The 14,971-nt window shown below is 41.8% G+C and overlaps 1 protein-coding gene across 2 annotated transcripts; it reads left to right on the forward strand.

Annotated features, from left to right (window-relative positions):
• Positions 1 to 422: 422 nt before the first annotated feature.
• Positions 423 to 14,785, forward strand: ANAPC5 (anaphase promoting complex subunit 5). 2 transcript variants are annotated; one of them, XM_080559498.1, is made up of 17 exons: positions 423 to 710; positions 1,351 to 1,430; positions 2,027 to 2,136; positions 2,470 to 2,665; positions 4,444 to 4,513; positions 5,733 to 5,834; positions 6,457 to 6,647; positions 7,565 to 7,646; positions 8,322 to 8,411; positions 9,371 to 9,552; positions 10,042 to 10,177; positions 10,415 to 10,489; positions 11,227 to 11,348; positions 12,523 to 12,630; positions 13,118 to 13,265; positions 13,879 to 14,041; positions 14,450 to 14,785. In XM_080559498.1, exons 1-17 carry the CDS (start codon positions 507 to 509, stop codon positions 14,662 to 14,664), a joined length of 2,274 nt encoding a protein of 757 aa, XP_080415624.1. In that variant the 5' UTR covers positions 423 to 506; the 3' UTR covers positions 14,665 to 14,785. The 2 variants fall into 2 exon arrangements, with proteins under 2 accessions (XP_080415624.1, XP_080415625.1); XM_080559499.1 differs by having other exon boundaries at positions 431 to 710; positions 4,447 to 4,513.
• Positions 14,786 to 14,971: the final 186 nt, after the last annotated feature.

Raw genomic sequence — 14,971 nt, forward strand, 5'->3', positions numbered from 1 at the left:
AGATGCTCTTTATATTCAGATATTATAACTAATGAGTATTAGTTCCTTGAGACCTAGGATTATGCCAGCAGCAACTAACCACCACATCAAGTTTCTTACATGGAAATAAATCCTAGGAAATTACTCCCGGCTTGATTTGTCTCCTCCTCCTCTCACCACCTGCAGGCGTGAATCAGGAGCAAGTCAAATGAGATCCCTAGGGACAAGCAGATGTATAATAACAGCGGTTTTGGGTTCTCTCACAAGAAACGGAGCTGTTTTAATAACCGGCTGTTTTATTGGAAGCACGACGCTATAGTGAGGGACCGAAAAGCGACTCCCCCCCCCCCGGAACGTCTCCCCGCGGCCCCATCCCCCGGCCGGCCCCTTGGTAGCGGTGCACAGCTCCCGCTCCCGATTGGCCGCGGCCCCTCCCACGTGACGGCGGCAGCGGCGGCGATTGGCTGGGCGGGCGCGGGCGGTTGCCTCGGCGACGGGGCTGCGGGTGATGGCGGCCGGGAGCCGCCATGGCGAGCGTGCACGAGAGCCTCTACTTCAACCCGATGATGACGAACGGCGTGGTGCACGCCAACGTCTTCGGCATCAAGGACTGGGTCACCCCTTACAAGATGGCGCTGCTCGTGCTCCTCAGCGAGCTGGGCCGCGCCGGCTCGCAGCTCGGCCTGCTGGAGAGGCGGCGGCTCAACCGGCTGCTGCTGCCCCTGCTGCAGGTCGGGGCCGGGCCAGGCGGGAGGGGAAGGGGAAAGAAGGGAAAGGAAAGGGACAAAGAAGGGAAAGGGAAGGGAAAGGGAAGGGAAAGGGGGCCCTCAGCGGCCCCTGGCATCGTGGCCTGTTCAGTTTTGGGCCCCTCACCACCAGAAGGACATCGAGGCCCTGGAGCGTGTCCACAGAAGGGCTGCGAAGCTGGTGAAGGGCCTGGGACACAAGTCCTGTGAGGAGTGGCTGGGGGAACTGGGGGTGTTTGGTCTGGAGAGAGGAGGCTCAGGGGAGACCTTATTGCTCTCTGGAACTACCTGAAAGGAAAGCATGGGGAGCTGGGGGTTGGTCACTTGTCGCAGGTAACTAGTGATAGGACTAGAGGGGATGGCCTCAAGTTGTTCCAGGGGAGGTTCGGGTTGGAAATGAGGAGACATTTCCAAATGAGAAAGAGCAGTCAGGCATTGGGATGGGTTGCCCAGGGAGGTGGCGGTGTCACTGTCCCTGGGGGTGTTCAAGGAAAGGTTGGACGTGGTGCTTAGGGACATGGCTCAGTGGGTGACATTGGTGGTAGGGTGATGGTTGGACCAGATGATCCTGAAGGCCGTTTCCAACCTTAATGATTCTACGATTCAATGTTGGTCTCCTCCCCAGGGTCCCGACATGCCACTGTCGCGACTGCGCAAGGCCATCGAGGAGTCGTGCCCGCACCTGGCCAGCTCTGTGCACATCAGGTGGGCACTGGGCCCTGGCAGGTGGGGAGCTGTCCAGGGCGGGTGCTAAGCGGTGCCGCAGCTGGGCCGTTCCTGCACTCTCACATCTGCCCCGCTGTCTGTTGATAACCGCTCTGCCTATGTTTATACGTCCAGTTGAAAAGGCAGTATGTCCAGAGTGAAGACGTGCTTCCGCAGCTTTTCTAGTTGTCATAAAGAAGTTCCGAAAGGCACACAAATCAAACATTGAAGAAATCAACTTTAATAAAGTCTCTGATAACAGAACACTTTTTTCAACATTAGCTAATTCAGAAAATGACAGCTTTAAAATCAGTATTTTTTTGATTCCTAAGTATTTTGTTAGAATAACAATCCCTTCTGTTTGTTCTCTTTAATACAATAGCAGCTTAAAAAGAAAATATCTTGATTATTATTTAGATTCTTATTAATATTTCACGTTTTGATTTTATTAATTTATGTAAAAACCTTCTGGACATAATGAACTAGCTGCCTCTTGGATCTGTCAGCGTTTACTCATCTATCCCTGAAATGGAGGAATATTATTTGATGTATCATATTTAAATCCTAAAAATATATTATTTTTTTTCCCTGATTAGGTTGAAACTTATGGCAGAAGGAGAACTGAAAGATATGGAACAATTTTTTGATGACCTTTCAGATTCATTTTCTGGGACAGAGCCAGAAGTTCATAAAACAAGTGTAGTAGGTAACTAGCTGTTGTCTGTAAGCTGTAGTTGATCTGACACCTGTTATTGACGGAATTCAGTCAAGATACAACTTTGTAACCAATAATTTTCCCCAGTGTGCAGTTCCTGCTGCTGCTAATTGTTCTGTGATCAGATAATCTGTGAGTTTTGCCACTGAATTAATTAGAGATTTATACTGAGCAGACCTGAATTTTATCAATTGGTAGGCTGAGATGAGACACGCTAAATTAAATAGTGCAATTTAAGCTTCTGGTTATTATAATGATTTATAGTCTCCTCTGAATCGGGAACCTTACATAAAGGTGTCATAACACAGATGTTTTCCTTTGCAGGTCTGTTTCTGCGCCATATGATCTTGGCATACAATAAGCTTTCTTTTAGTCAGGTCTATAAACTTTACACCGCGCTTCAGCAGTATTTTCAAAATGATGAGAAAAAAAGTGGAACTGATGAGAATGATATGGAGCTGACGAATACAGAAGAACTGGAGGGGAAAATGGAGAAAGAAGAACTTGATGTACCTCTAAGGTGATACATTAATATTAAAGTCTTTCCCACTTCTGTCAGCAAATTAGTTGCATTTTAGATTGCTTTTGTACACATCAAAGTAAACTGAGGCTTTGTCCAGCTCAAGCTTCTACTCCTGTTAAACTTCTCAAAGTCCATGGACGCTCACCTGTGCCTGTCCTATCACAAATGCCGTGTTACAATCTGGGATAATTTAATTTCAATGCAAATAGAGAAGCTATCGGAACTTCAGCTGCAGTATTGAGATGTATACTCTAAATTTATGTTAGCCCACATCCAACTTAGAGCAGGATGTCACCGATTTGCCTCATGTCAGAGTTGTCTAATGCATATAGTTAGCAGAAATTTTAGGTCAAGGCCAAAACTTAAGCATACTGCCTTAAAAATTTATGAACGGTATTTTGCAAAGAAGTGACTTTCACAGTAATGTGATCTTGTTGATTTTTTGTTTTAGCTCTGTGTACAGATCGCAGAGCTTGCGCTGATCTTGCTGGTTTGCAGTTACTCAACTTCGAACGCTTCTTGTAGTTCAGCAATACGCACCGATTTCGGTTTCTTTCCTGTAGCAGCTGCTTAGTGTTTTCTACGCAGATACCACTGAAATGTTAAAACACCGTTTTGCTGGTGGGGCAGGGGAAGAAAGGGGAAGTTCTGTCACCTTTGGATTCAGAAAGTTCTGTCTTTATATTACTGATGAAGTTTAAGGCGTGTGAAGAGTTTGTATCTAGCTGTGTGTTTTTGTTTGTTTTTTTTTTTTTCCCCTGGAGCCTGGTGCACTCTGGCCGAGTTGGGTGGCCTCCCCGTTTCCGTGGTGCCACCCTGTGGTATCATTTGTAAATGGCAGCGGTTGTGCTCGGTCTCAGAAGATGGCGGTGCCCCATTCTCACGCTCACGCAGGGAATTGCAACCTAAAGGCCAGATGCTGCCCAGTTTCCTTCTGTACAGCCCACTGCTGAATGATTCTTCTCTAGTTACGCTAGGCTGTGATGTGCTAAAGCTGTTGGAAAGAGCACTGCTGCTTCCAGCAAGGAAAGATTCCTCTTTGAGTTAAAGTTAAGCTTAATATTTTTTGTTTCTCTTTTCGCCCTTCTCCAAATGAATTTATTTACATCAGAGGTGTATGGGAGGCATTTCACTCGCTAAAATGTTACGCTGTAAGAATAATCCTCAAAGTATTTTGTGTATCCATTTACTTAAAATGTACTTTAAAAATTGTCTTCATGTAAGCTCATGCTTGGGCACACTCTGCTGTAGCTTGAGTCAGTTAACAATTTTGGGGTCTTGCTTTATGCTGTAGCTGTTGTCTTGCCATGGAATGAACTTTGGGCTGCTTTGCAGAGCAGCTGTTTTCTGGAGTGATGTATGCGGTGAAAGTGCCAGTTAATTTCTTCTTGAATATCTTCAGAGAAAAAAAAAAAAAAAAGGAAAAAAAAAAAAGGGAGCTAGACACTTGAGTATATCACCACAAATCTTGTATCTGCTGTTGTTATTTGTTTTTTTTTTTTTTAAATCCATGTGTATTTGGGGTAACTTTCATACTGACCACGGTCTGTGCAGGCTGAAGATTACAACTAAACAGTGTAAAATCATTTGGGTTGCTGACTTTAATGTGGTGGATTTTATTTTGTGCTAATTTTTCTCCTTTTATTTTCCTTTTATGCTGTTGAGCTCTACTATCTCATAAAAATTCATAAAGCGAAAGTATGGGTTGTCTGATTAAAATGTATTTTCTCGTATTCTACTTCATTGCCCGTGTTTCTAACCAGAGTGCTTTTTAGCAGGGAAGAAGAGATATCTTGCAGTGGGCCTCTTTCCCAGAAACAAGCCGAGTATTTTCTTTCTCAGCAGGTATGTTAGTTCTGAACGAAGTTGAGTAAATGACCTGTAAGGTGATCTTCACCTTCAGTTTTATCCGCAGTGTCAAAATGATATTTTTTTATATCTCTTAAAGGTTTGTTAATTATCTCACATGTAGTTGCTCAGTATGAGCACTTGGGGTTAGAATTGTTTTATCTAAGCATGTACACCATGTGATGATATTTTACTCTGAGAAGGTCACTTCTGTTCTGACTGCTTGCTTCAAATGTGCTGCCTGCTAAATGTGCAATTTTGTTGATTATTTCAGCTGGTAAACACAAAAAGGAGCAGAAATACACATGGGCACAATTGTTAGTAAATGCGCTGCGTGCTTATAATAGTTTGCTTATAAAATAAAGTAATATGTAATGTTTCATACGCATTTTAAAAGTTCAAAGTGACTTCTCAGTCCCATTAGGATCTTTACATTTAAGGGTTGTTGAATCCGGCAGCCTGACTGCAGCAAGGTGCAACCAGTGGTGAGGCTGAACGTTAGCTGCTGTCCCGGTTCCCTCTCGCTGCTCAGGGTGAAGGTCCGTTAGGGGAAATGTGTGCACGCTTACACCCTTGCTCTCTCAATTCTACCGGTAGCCGAGCTTCGACACTCAGTTTATCGAGTACCTGGCACCTGGATTGCCTCGTGTCTAGCTCTGCCAGGAGACGCGCACATACAAATGCATCTCTCAGCTGACCCACGGCTGGCGCCACAGGCACGCAGAGCCCTGCAGTCCAGCTCCAGTTGCTGGCACTCTAGCTGCCTTACACACATCATTATTCAGTAATGCTTATTCCTGTAATTAGGTGGTTAATTTTTCTTATTCATTGATCTACTTCCTAAAGGAAAATATGGATTCGCTTTTGCTTAGTTTAGTTTCCTGATTGTTTTGTGTTGGTGAAAGAAGCATGTAATTCCAGTGAGCAATCTGCTGTACTAGTTCTTAAAAAGGAAACTTAAAATTCTTTAAGTACCTTTGAACAGTCTTTTGAATATGCTTTTATTTTACTCAGTCTCTCTGATCTCTGGAAAGTGAATGCTGTAATATAGGATAGAATAAAACTGCCACGGATGTTTCAGTGTCATAATAGAGCTGTTCTGAAATCTTCTTTAACGCTCTCTCTAGAGATGACAGAGAAAATGACAATCATGTATCAAAATACATTCCTAATGCTCCAGTTTGAGTTACTTAGCAGTGGTTTCATTTTTTTCCAGGCTTCTTTACTAAAGAACGATGAAACAAAGGCTCTTACTCCGGCATCTTTACAGAAGGAATTGAACAACTTGTTAAAATTTAATCCAGACTTTGCTGAAGCAGTAAGTGTCTTTTTCTTCATCCAAAATGGTTTTAAAGGGATTTCTTCATATCTCTAGGATGGGATTATTTGGGAGTATTTTATTCTGTATTGAAACATAAGCAGATGATGAAAATGCGAGCAAGTTCCATGTAAATGTTTAGTAATTCAGACCGAAACTCCTGAACGTACTGAAACCTCAATTAAGCTAAGTACTTAACAACACATCTGGCTTTATGCATAGAAATAATCCTCTTAATTTTGGTGGGTCTGTGTCAGTGCATTCTTTTTGAACTAAATCTAAAACTTTTTCCTCAAAAATGTCAGGCTTCATACTCGCATAGATTAAAAATTAGCGTTGGGTGAAATACCTGCTGATTTTGATTGTTGATGTTCACTTTATTTCTAGCGCTTAGTAGCAATTTACAGTAAAAGCAACAGACAGCTCGTGTTGAGAGTTGGTTCCAGACCTGCACTACAAGCATTTGCCTTGTTCCTAGAGAACTTATTCTTGAGCAGGTCCCTTTCTTCCTATATATCACTTCATGGTTGCACTTGTTGGGCAGTAAGAAGACACGTACTAAGTATAAACCAAAACTTTAATAGTTCCGTATAGTTAAAACTGATTTTGTTTCATTTTCTAGCATTATTTAAGCTACTTAAACAGTCTTAGAGTGCAAGATGTCTTCAGTTCAACGCACAGCCTCCTTCATTATTTCGACCGTTTAATTCTCACTGGAGCAGAAAGCAAAAGCAACGGGGATGAAGGTTACGGTCGGAGTCTGAGATACGCCGCTCTGAATCTAGCTGCGCTGCACTGCCGGTTTGGCCATTAGTAAGTCAAGAGGTTGTACTGCACACCTGAAATTCATCTTACTGCATCGCATAAGGACTGACAGATAGACGTGTTCATTATGAAAATCTGTTTGAGAGAAGAAGGCTCTTCTCTAATTTGATAGCAGCTATAGTTGGGTTGGAATTTTCTTGTCATCCTGATTTGTTTTGGTTTGTTGTTATTTTGACATTTATTTGGTTTCCATAATAACCGGGCCATTTACAGCATGGTAAGAGTTGACATTTGTCTGCGTCCAGTTGTGACCATTTCCTAGGGGTTTAAGTTCTCCATTGCTACATTTCCATGACCTCAGAAAGGTCAGTGGACATAAGTGCTTATTTCCAACTATATTCTCAAGAAAGTACAGTTGTTCTTCTGTTATATTCAAATCAGTATAGAGCTGATCATCTGGAAGAAGAATAACTAAAGAAAAAGCCATCTAGGAGATGCATATTTTGAAAAAGCCGTAGCGATGGGTGTTATTTTATTGATAAAGCTGGCTCACCTATCTCCATATACAGTTTGCATTTATTGACTGCTGCCTGGATGAATCCTGTAAAAGGACTGGAGATGGGAAGGAGATAAGAAAAAGTAATGACAACTCTTTCTATATAGGCAGAAACTTAACGTTGCCCCTGTTCAAACACTAATTTGGCACTTTGGCACATACACAGATTTGAAAGCCTGCTTAGGGGTTACAGTTGCATTTTCGTAGTGGCTTGCAGATGCCATCTTGCTCATTAGCCTTGGGTCTAGAATATGTTGCTGGACATGCTGGCTTTGCCATTCAGTCTTTTAAATCAGTTTTCTTCTGAGTGCGATATGCATAATTTAGATCAGTGTTCCTCTGTGGTGTTGTAATGCTGTATTTTAAGCACGGCGGTGATACTAATATGTTCTCTTTTGTTTGCTGATAGTCAACAAGCTGAACTTGCGCTTCAGGAAGCCATCCGAATTGCCCAGGAGTCTAACGATCATGTTTGCTTGCAGCACTGCCTGGTAAGATAGCCATGTTGAAACAGAGGTTAAGTCACCTTTGTCTGTGTTACCTCAGCCTTTGAACTGTTGCAGAACTACTCGTACGTTAACATCTCGTCAAGCGGATCAGTAATTTGAAGGTGGCTGTCCCGCAGTGGAGTGATGTTGTTTTTAGCAGATGGGTCACCAGGAGCAGCTGGAGAGTAGGGAGATCACGGGACAGTTTTGTTGTGACTCAGGTTTACTTTCTTAAACAGGAGTTGTGATGCCAGAGTTACTCAGCACTAAGCTCAAAGTTTAGTCTTACGTTTTAAAGAGCTGAAATATTTCATAAACTTTCTTCTTACTGTCTTCTGTATTTTCACAGAATTACCCTTCTTTTCAGCAAACAAAAAGGAGGAAGGGAAGACTTAGTTTTCTATTTTTTTCTGTCGTGAACATTAGTGCTGTAATGAGAAGGCATCTGTGTTACCAAACTCTGGAGGTGCTGCTTTCCACAATTAACTGTATAACGGGGTTTCTGTGCATTACTCTGAAACTCCAGTATTGACTCCAGTATTGTCAGGCCCGTGCCCCAGCCAGGTTGGACTTTGGACATATTTTGGTGTTTCCAGAGTTTTTGTGCATGCAAATGTAAAATGAAAAATGCTGTAGCCATCAGCTATTTGCAATGAATTTAACTTTTTCCCTTACTAGAGCTGGTTATACATCTTGGAGCAGAAGATATTTGATAGCTGTGTTCTGCTGGAGCACTCAGTAAACAAATCTTTACACTTTGGTTTGCCCGTAAGTCTGTTTCATTTACCCTTAACTGTATTCTAAGACATACATATGGGAGTGAAGGGGTGTATGCATGGTAGGTTTTCTTGTTTGTTTGTTGGTTTTTGGGGTGGTCAAAATTATTATTACAAAATGCGTAATTGAATTGAAACCAACCTATTTTATACTCCAAAATCTAGCTGTTTCTATTATTTTGACTCTTCATATTAACAAACAGAATTGAGTTGCTTTATTGTGAGTGCATGATCGCAAGGCACACTGTTTTTCCTTCCACCTTGTTTGTTTTTCAGGCAGGAGAACTCTGTGGCCACTAGCCTGGCCCTATGCACCATTTAGGTCTTAGGCCCATAATGCAATCTGCTGGCACTCACGGGAGGTTCTTATGCCTCAGCCTTCCCTGAAACTCAGTGCTGATGCCTCTGACAGGGCTTTGAACGCATTTACTTGTATGGCTGTGTCCCAGCTGTGAAATCTTGTATGGCAGCTCTCCCCTTAGATGGTTTTGTGCCCTGTATCAATTGCTGTTTTCCCCAAGATCTGCAGCCTTTTTGAATTGTTCTAAAAGGAACTGAACTGCTGATGTTGGGAGATGAAAGCAGACATGGCCACTTGGTAGGGAAGGGGAGGAAAGGCTCTCTGTTTTCACAGCTGTTTCATCATTGGAGAAATCCAGGTACAAGTCCAGTCATCCTCTTTAAAACTCCTGTGTGGGGGAGTGGAAATTACCTTTCACATCTGTCAAACTGGCATTCATGTATGTGTGGGTGTGTGTAAGTGTGTATTTAAAGAAATGCCTGGAGCAGTGTTCCTTTGTCTGTGGTGAATAACATCACATCTTTTTCTTTGGGATTTTTTTCTTAATTTATAACTCTTGCTCCGGTATAGTTCACAGGTGTAGTGCGTAGCTATCATCTATCATCTTTCAATGACTTTGTTTTATGTTTTTTTTTTCCCCCTCTTCCCAGTACCTTGCTTCCCTGGGAATACAGTCCTTGGTTCAGCAAAGAGCTTTTGCAGGAAAGGCTGCCAACAAACTAATGGATGCCTTAAAAGATTCTGATCTGTTGCACTGGAAACACAGCTTGTCAGAGCTTATTGATATTAGTATAGCACAGAAGACTGCCATTTGGAGATTATATGGCCGCAGGTATTTCATTTCTTTTCAACTCTTGGGTGAGCTCACTGTACTGGGTAGCACATAATGCATTTTGAGTTATTTATATAGATGTAACAAGTGACTGTGTCTCTCCTGTGCACTAAAATAAAGTAATCAGATCATGATTTGGTATAGGCTGGGTTCCATTATTTCCATTTTCTTGTGTTCATTCAAAAATCGTACTGGAGAAGAGATTGAGTTTCCATTTAGTAGTGGCAAATAGTGCATAAGTCATTCCCGTGTCCCCATTTTCAACATCACTGTGCTTGGACCATGTGCAGCTTTTGGTATGTAGCGTTGGATGTGCTTGTGTAGTTTAGAGTTCCTGGGTAGCAGTTGTTTTACAAGTTTTCATTTTCCCCCAGGCCGCTGGCTTACCCCAAAAATCAGTCTGTAGGCCACAGTCGTAACAATATCATAGATTAAAAAAATGGTGGTTGGTTGTTGCTTGAAAGCTAAAAGATGTTTCTCTTGCTCAAGCACCATGGCACTTCAACAAGCCCAAACATTGCTGAGCATGAACAGTCTGGAGGCTGTGAATGTGGGCGTTCAGCAGAATAACACGGAGTCCTTTGCTGTAGTGTTGTGTCACCTGGCTGAGCTGCATGCAGAGCAGGTGAGTTTTATGGCTAGTCGCACAAAAAGTAATTTGGTTGAGAGGATGTGTGGGTGGTGTTGACAGAGAGTGCGAGACTTGAATCATGTTTTCTTCTGCCTTTAATGTCTGTATTAAGAACAAAGAAAATAAAGGGCTTTTACCTGGCGAGTTCTTGCCATGAAGGTTGGGTGGAAATCAAGGGGAGTGGTGCTTGCCCTGGTCTGTGTTTATCAGAGTGCTGTTTTTGTGTTACAGGGATACTTTGCAGCTGCTTCTGAAATACTGAAACATCTAAAGGAGAGATTCCCTCCCAATAGCCAGCATGCACAGGTAGAATTTAGCCTGTAACTTGCATAACTGTTACACAATAGGATCTGAATTCATACCCTCTTTACTCTGGATGCTTTGGGTTACACGTTTGCTGATTTCATTTGGCTCATGACCCGCTCTGAAGCCATGTGGCGTAAACTCTTCTGCAAAAGCGTGAAGAAAATGCCTTTGTTTTAATTGCCTCCTAAGAAAAGGCTGATTAAATAGAACTGTAGGTGACAGAGGAATATGCGTCTACTTCATGAGCACACACAGGAATTAAATGGTATACGTCGATTTGGAGCTTCAAAGTTCTGTTTAATTAGTGGTAATTATTTTGATATATTACACTCCAGAAATAACTGAGAGAAGAGGCTGGTTTTGTGCAACACTGGGAAACACGTTAGCGTATCAGTCCAAGAGGGACTATTTACTTTAAAGTGTTTAAGATTCTATTAAATTTAGTTTGGTCCTTCTCTTTCTGTTACAGAACAAGTCTACTGTTTTAAAGCACTAGTAATGATTTTAAAGCTCTTTTACTTAAAGTACAGTCAAATAGGTGAGCCGTGGCATTGAAACATTACTCCAGACCTAAGCATTTCTGTTGAGGACTGTAATTTAGAAAATACTGTAATTGGATAGTCAGTTGTGTCTAGACATAAATATCCACGGGGGAAATAAAAATTAAGTTCTAACTTGGGGTTAGACAGTGAGCAGGTGCAACTTCTAAAACATGTTCCTGGATGTTCTTTGTTTAGCTTTGGATGCTGTTTGATCAAAAAATACAGTTTGAAAGAGCCATGAATGATGGCAGATACCATATAGCAGATTCTCTTGTAGCAGGAATTACAGCACTTAGTAGCATTGAAGGAGTATACAGGTAAGAAATCGTGAATCCGCATATGCTTGCAGGTGTATCCCATGAAGATAATGAAAAATGTAGCAAAATGGTTGCTGGCAATCACGTGTGTTTGTGTTCTTCCCTTTCCAGAGTTAATTATGGTCATGTTGTCTAATCTGTAGCGCTTATTCCATTACAGTATATCCTGTAATCATCATTTCTAGTTGTTTCTCTGGACATTCTAAGAACAGGAATAGCACCGGTGAATTTCTTGTTGTTTTGGAGCTGTAGATCTGGCCTGAGAACACAAAATATTTCTTCAAAATCTGCCATGGTAGCTGTAGTCAAACCTAAGCACTGTGCAGAATTTTATAAGAAGATAGATCTAAGGGACCTAAGGCCAAATCTCAACTCTGCTACAGTAAGAGCTTGAGTTATGTCTTCATCTGTGTCCTAGTTTCTACATCCACAAAATGGGACGATACTTTTTTTTTTTTTTCTGTCACCTCAATTTGTTCTTGTTTCTGAATGGAAACGTTGGAAATAGAATAGGGTTAAAACTTGTTATTTGCTGAGCATGAAGACAGTTTGCTGTTGAAATCAATTTCTCGTCGTTTTGCAATGAGGCAAAACACCTAAAAACATAGCCAGTGCCAGTGATCGCTATTCAAGCTGTGGGACCTGATGCTTGTCCTTCTGGAACTGGACTGTCTGTTACTTCCCTGATCTTTAAATATAGCACTCAGTATATGGGTCTGGGGTGTTTTTACACATCCCCTACAGCTATGTATTTGTTTTTTTACTTCCCTGTTCTCACTCTTTCCCTCTCGCTCCCTGTCCTTGTTAGCTTATGCCAATTTTAGCTACCTTACATCATACCTGTTTTTCTTCCACAAATAATTACTTCTGCTTTCCAGTTTGCATGCCCTCCCACCACTGCTGCCTCTTTGGCCTTTGTTTTTGGCAATCCCTGTTTTCTATCTAAAGCTGTTTCATGAGTTTGATCCTTTCTGCTGTGAGTTGTCCAGCAATCAGAGCTACTTGGTTTTCCCTCTGCCTCTGTGCATAGCACAAACGTGCTTTGTCAGAGTGCTGTTCCGCTGTCACGAGAAACAGAAGTCACAAAATAAAGACCTGTTTTACTGTGCTCTGAAGAGCAGATTTGTATCTAAAATACTTGTGTATCAGTGATGTTTTCTTTCTACCACGGTAGAAAAGCCATTGTACTGAAAGCCCAAAATCAAATGTCAGAGGCGCACAAACTCTTGCAGAAACTGTTGATCCACTGCCAGAAAATCAAGAACACTGAGATGGTGATTAGGTAAGAATGCTTCATTTTCAGAGTATTAAAGCCACTTTGCAGTGATTAGAATCAGCCACTTCAATTTGTCTGTGTTCGGACTTCACCAGTCCTCAGGTTACCTAAAATGATTTGGTGATTGTGAAATAATTATTTCGTTTGTTAAACATGGTATAGAGGAATCCTCAAAATACCACAGTATTGAAACCTAGTACCACCTTATATGTGTATATGTAAACTAAAAGGTATTAAATGCTTGCAAAATAAATAGGAAGAAGAAACATGCATGTAATTGTGCCTTTGTGCCAACCTTCAGGGTAGTTAATGTTATTTCATCCTTGTAAGGAGGTGGGATTTCCTCTTAGGGGTGCAATTTAAGTTTATTGTATGTGCAGTAATGTAATTCATAATAAAATCAATACTGTAATGGATGGAGTAATTGGGAAACAAGTGGCCGTGTTTCATCAAAAGAAAACAGTTTATAGTTCTCTCCTTTTCCGTTGACTAGTGTACTGCTGTCAATAGCAGAGCTCTACTGGAGGTCTTCGTGCCACACCATAGCCTTGCCTGTCCTACTGCAGGCTCTTGCCCTCTCTCGAGAATATAGTCTGCAGTACTTGGCTTCTGAGACTGTGCTGAACTTGGCTTTCTCCCAGGTAGGTTTGATTTGTGTTTTCACAGGGCTGTGTGGCAACATTTGTGCTGGGGATCTGGGTACGGTTTTTACTCCTGTGAGATTTAAGACCATAGCCTTGTCGGAATTAAATTATTGATTCTGATGAAGTATTTTCTAAATGTAAAAATCTTTTGGGGAAGCTAATAAAAGTTGGGTTCCGTGTGCGTCGGTAAGATGGGTAGCTGTTGTATATACTTAAGCAGGCAAGCATAAATTGGCTCTGCCTTCATTTCTCCAGTTGTTATTTTTATGCTGTTTTTTCAGCTTTCTAGTAGCACAGTTTGGCATGTGCCTGAATTAAAAATAATGCTGGTACTGGAGTTGAGTTACACTGTTTATTCTGAGCTGGCAGGGACCTGGTTGTCAGCACTGACTGGAGTGGAGAAGCCATGCCTAATCATTCCAGATAGTAGTTCATGTCTCCTAGTAAGTTTTGATTTTCAAGTAGATTGTGGGGAAGAAAATGACATCCTTGTCTGTAGCATTGCTGTGTTGGAAACAGTTGTGGCTTTTGTGGCTTATTCTGGTCTTCTCAGAAGGTCATGCTCTCACCAGTAGATTCCAGTATTAGACAAGCAAAGTTTCTCTTTCAGCTGATCCTTGGCATTCCTGAACAAGCCCTGAATATTTTGCATATGGCCATAGAACCTGTCTTGGCCCACGGAGCTGTGCTGGACAAAGGCTGTGCCATGTTCCTGGTGGCCAAGTGTCAGGTGGCTTCTGCAGCTTCCTACACTCAGCAAAAGAAGATTGAAGGTAATGCGAAGAGTTAACTCTTCCCCACTGAAACTGCGCTCAGCTGAGAGGTACAAACCAGGGCATATATTGGAGTCCTGCTACACAATCACCGTTAACGAAGTTTAAACGATATAGCGGAGTGTATTACCTGGTAATCAGATAGGAGAATTAATTTGGAATTAGTTGTTCAATAGATGGGGTGTTTATAACGGCATGTTGTTTATGCGGTTTATCTGCGTGCTTCAACACCCGTATTTTGCAGCAAAGGTTGGATAACAGACACTAGCTGAAGGACCATGTTGCTAAGACACAAAGTGTTTTGAAAAGCTGAGGAATTTATAATTGGGCTCCTTAGAATGGAGTTGCATCGCTTGGAGTTGTTGTTGTGTTATTTTCTTAAGTATGACTGTCCCCCGTTTCTCACAGCTTTGGAATCCGCTATTCTGAATCTAAATGAAGCTAAGACTTACTTTGCCAAAGTGGACTGCAAAGAGCAGCTCAGAGATGTTCTCTACTTCCAAGCCCGGCTGTTCCACACCCTAGGCAAGACCCAGGAAAGGAATAAATGTGCCATGTTGTTCCGTCAGTTGCACCAGGAACTGCCTGCACATGGTGTCCCCTTAATAAATGCGTTCAAGTGACGCATTTGAAGATGAGATTTGTTTGTTTTCCTCTTTTTTTTTTTTTTACAAATGTCTTTTTACTATATTCAGTCATTTGTGTTTCAGAGTAATTGCCAATAAATCATGGTCTTCTATGGAACATGCTTGTATTTTGTTTGCAGTGACTTAGGGGGAGGCATGGGTTTCCACCCATTTTGCTTTTATTCTGAACTTGAAATTAAGAATTGAATGAGGGAAAGAAAGAAAAAACTCTTGACTGCATTACAAACGTGCTGAGGGGAGCACCGCTGTCATGATGAAATATCTCAGTGCCGTTTTCAGAATC

This window comes from Anser brachyrhynchus (assembly GCF_964034855.1).
Source record: "Anser brachyrhynchus genome assembly, chromosome: 17".
NCBI classification, from domain to species: Eukaryota; Metazoa; Chordata; class Aves; order Anseriformes; family Anatidae; genus Anser; species Anser brachyrhynchus.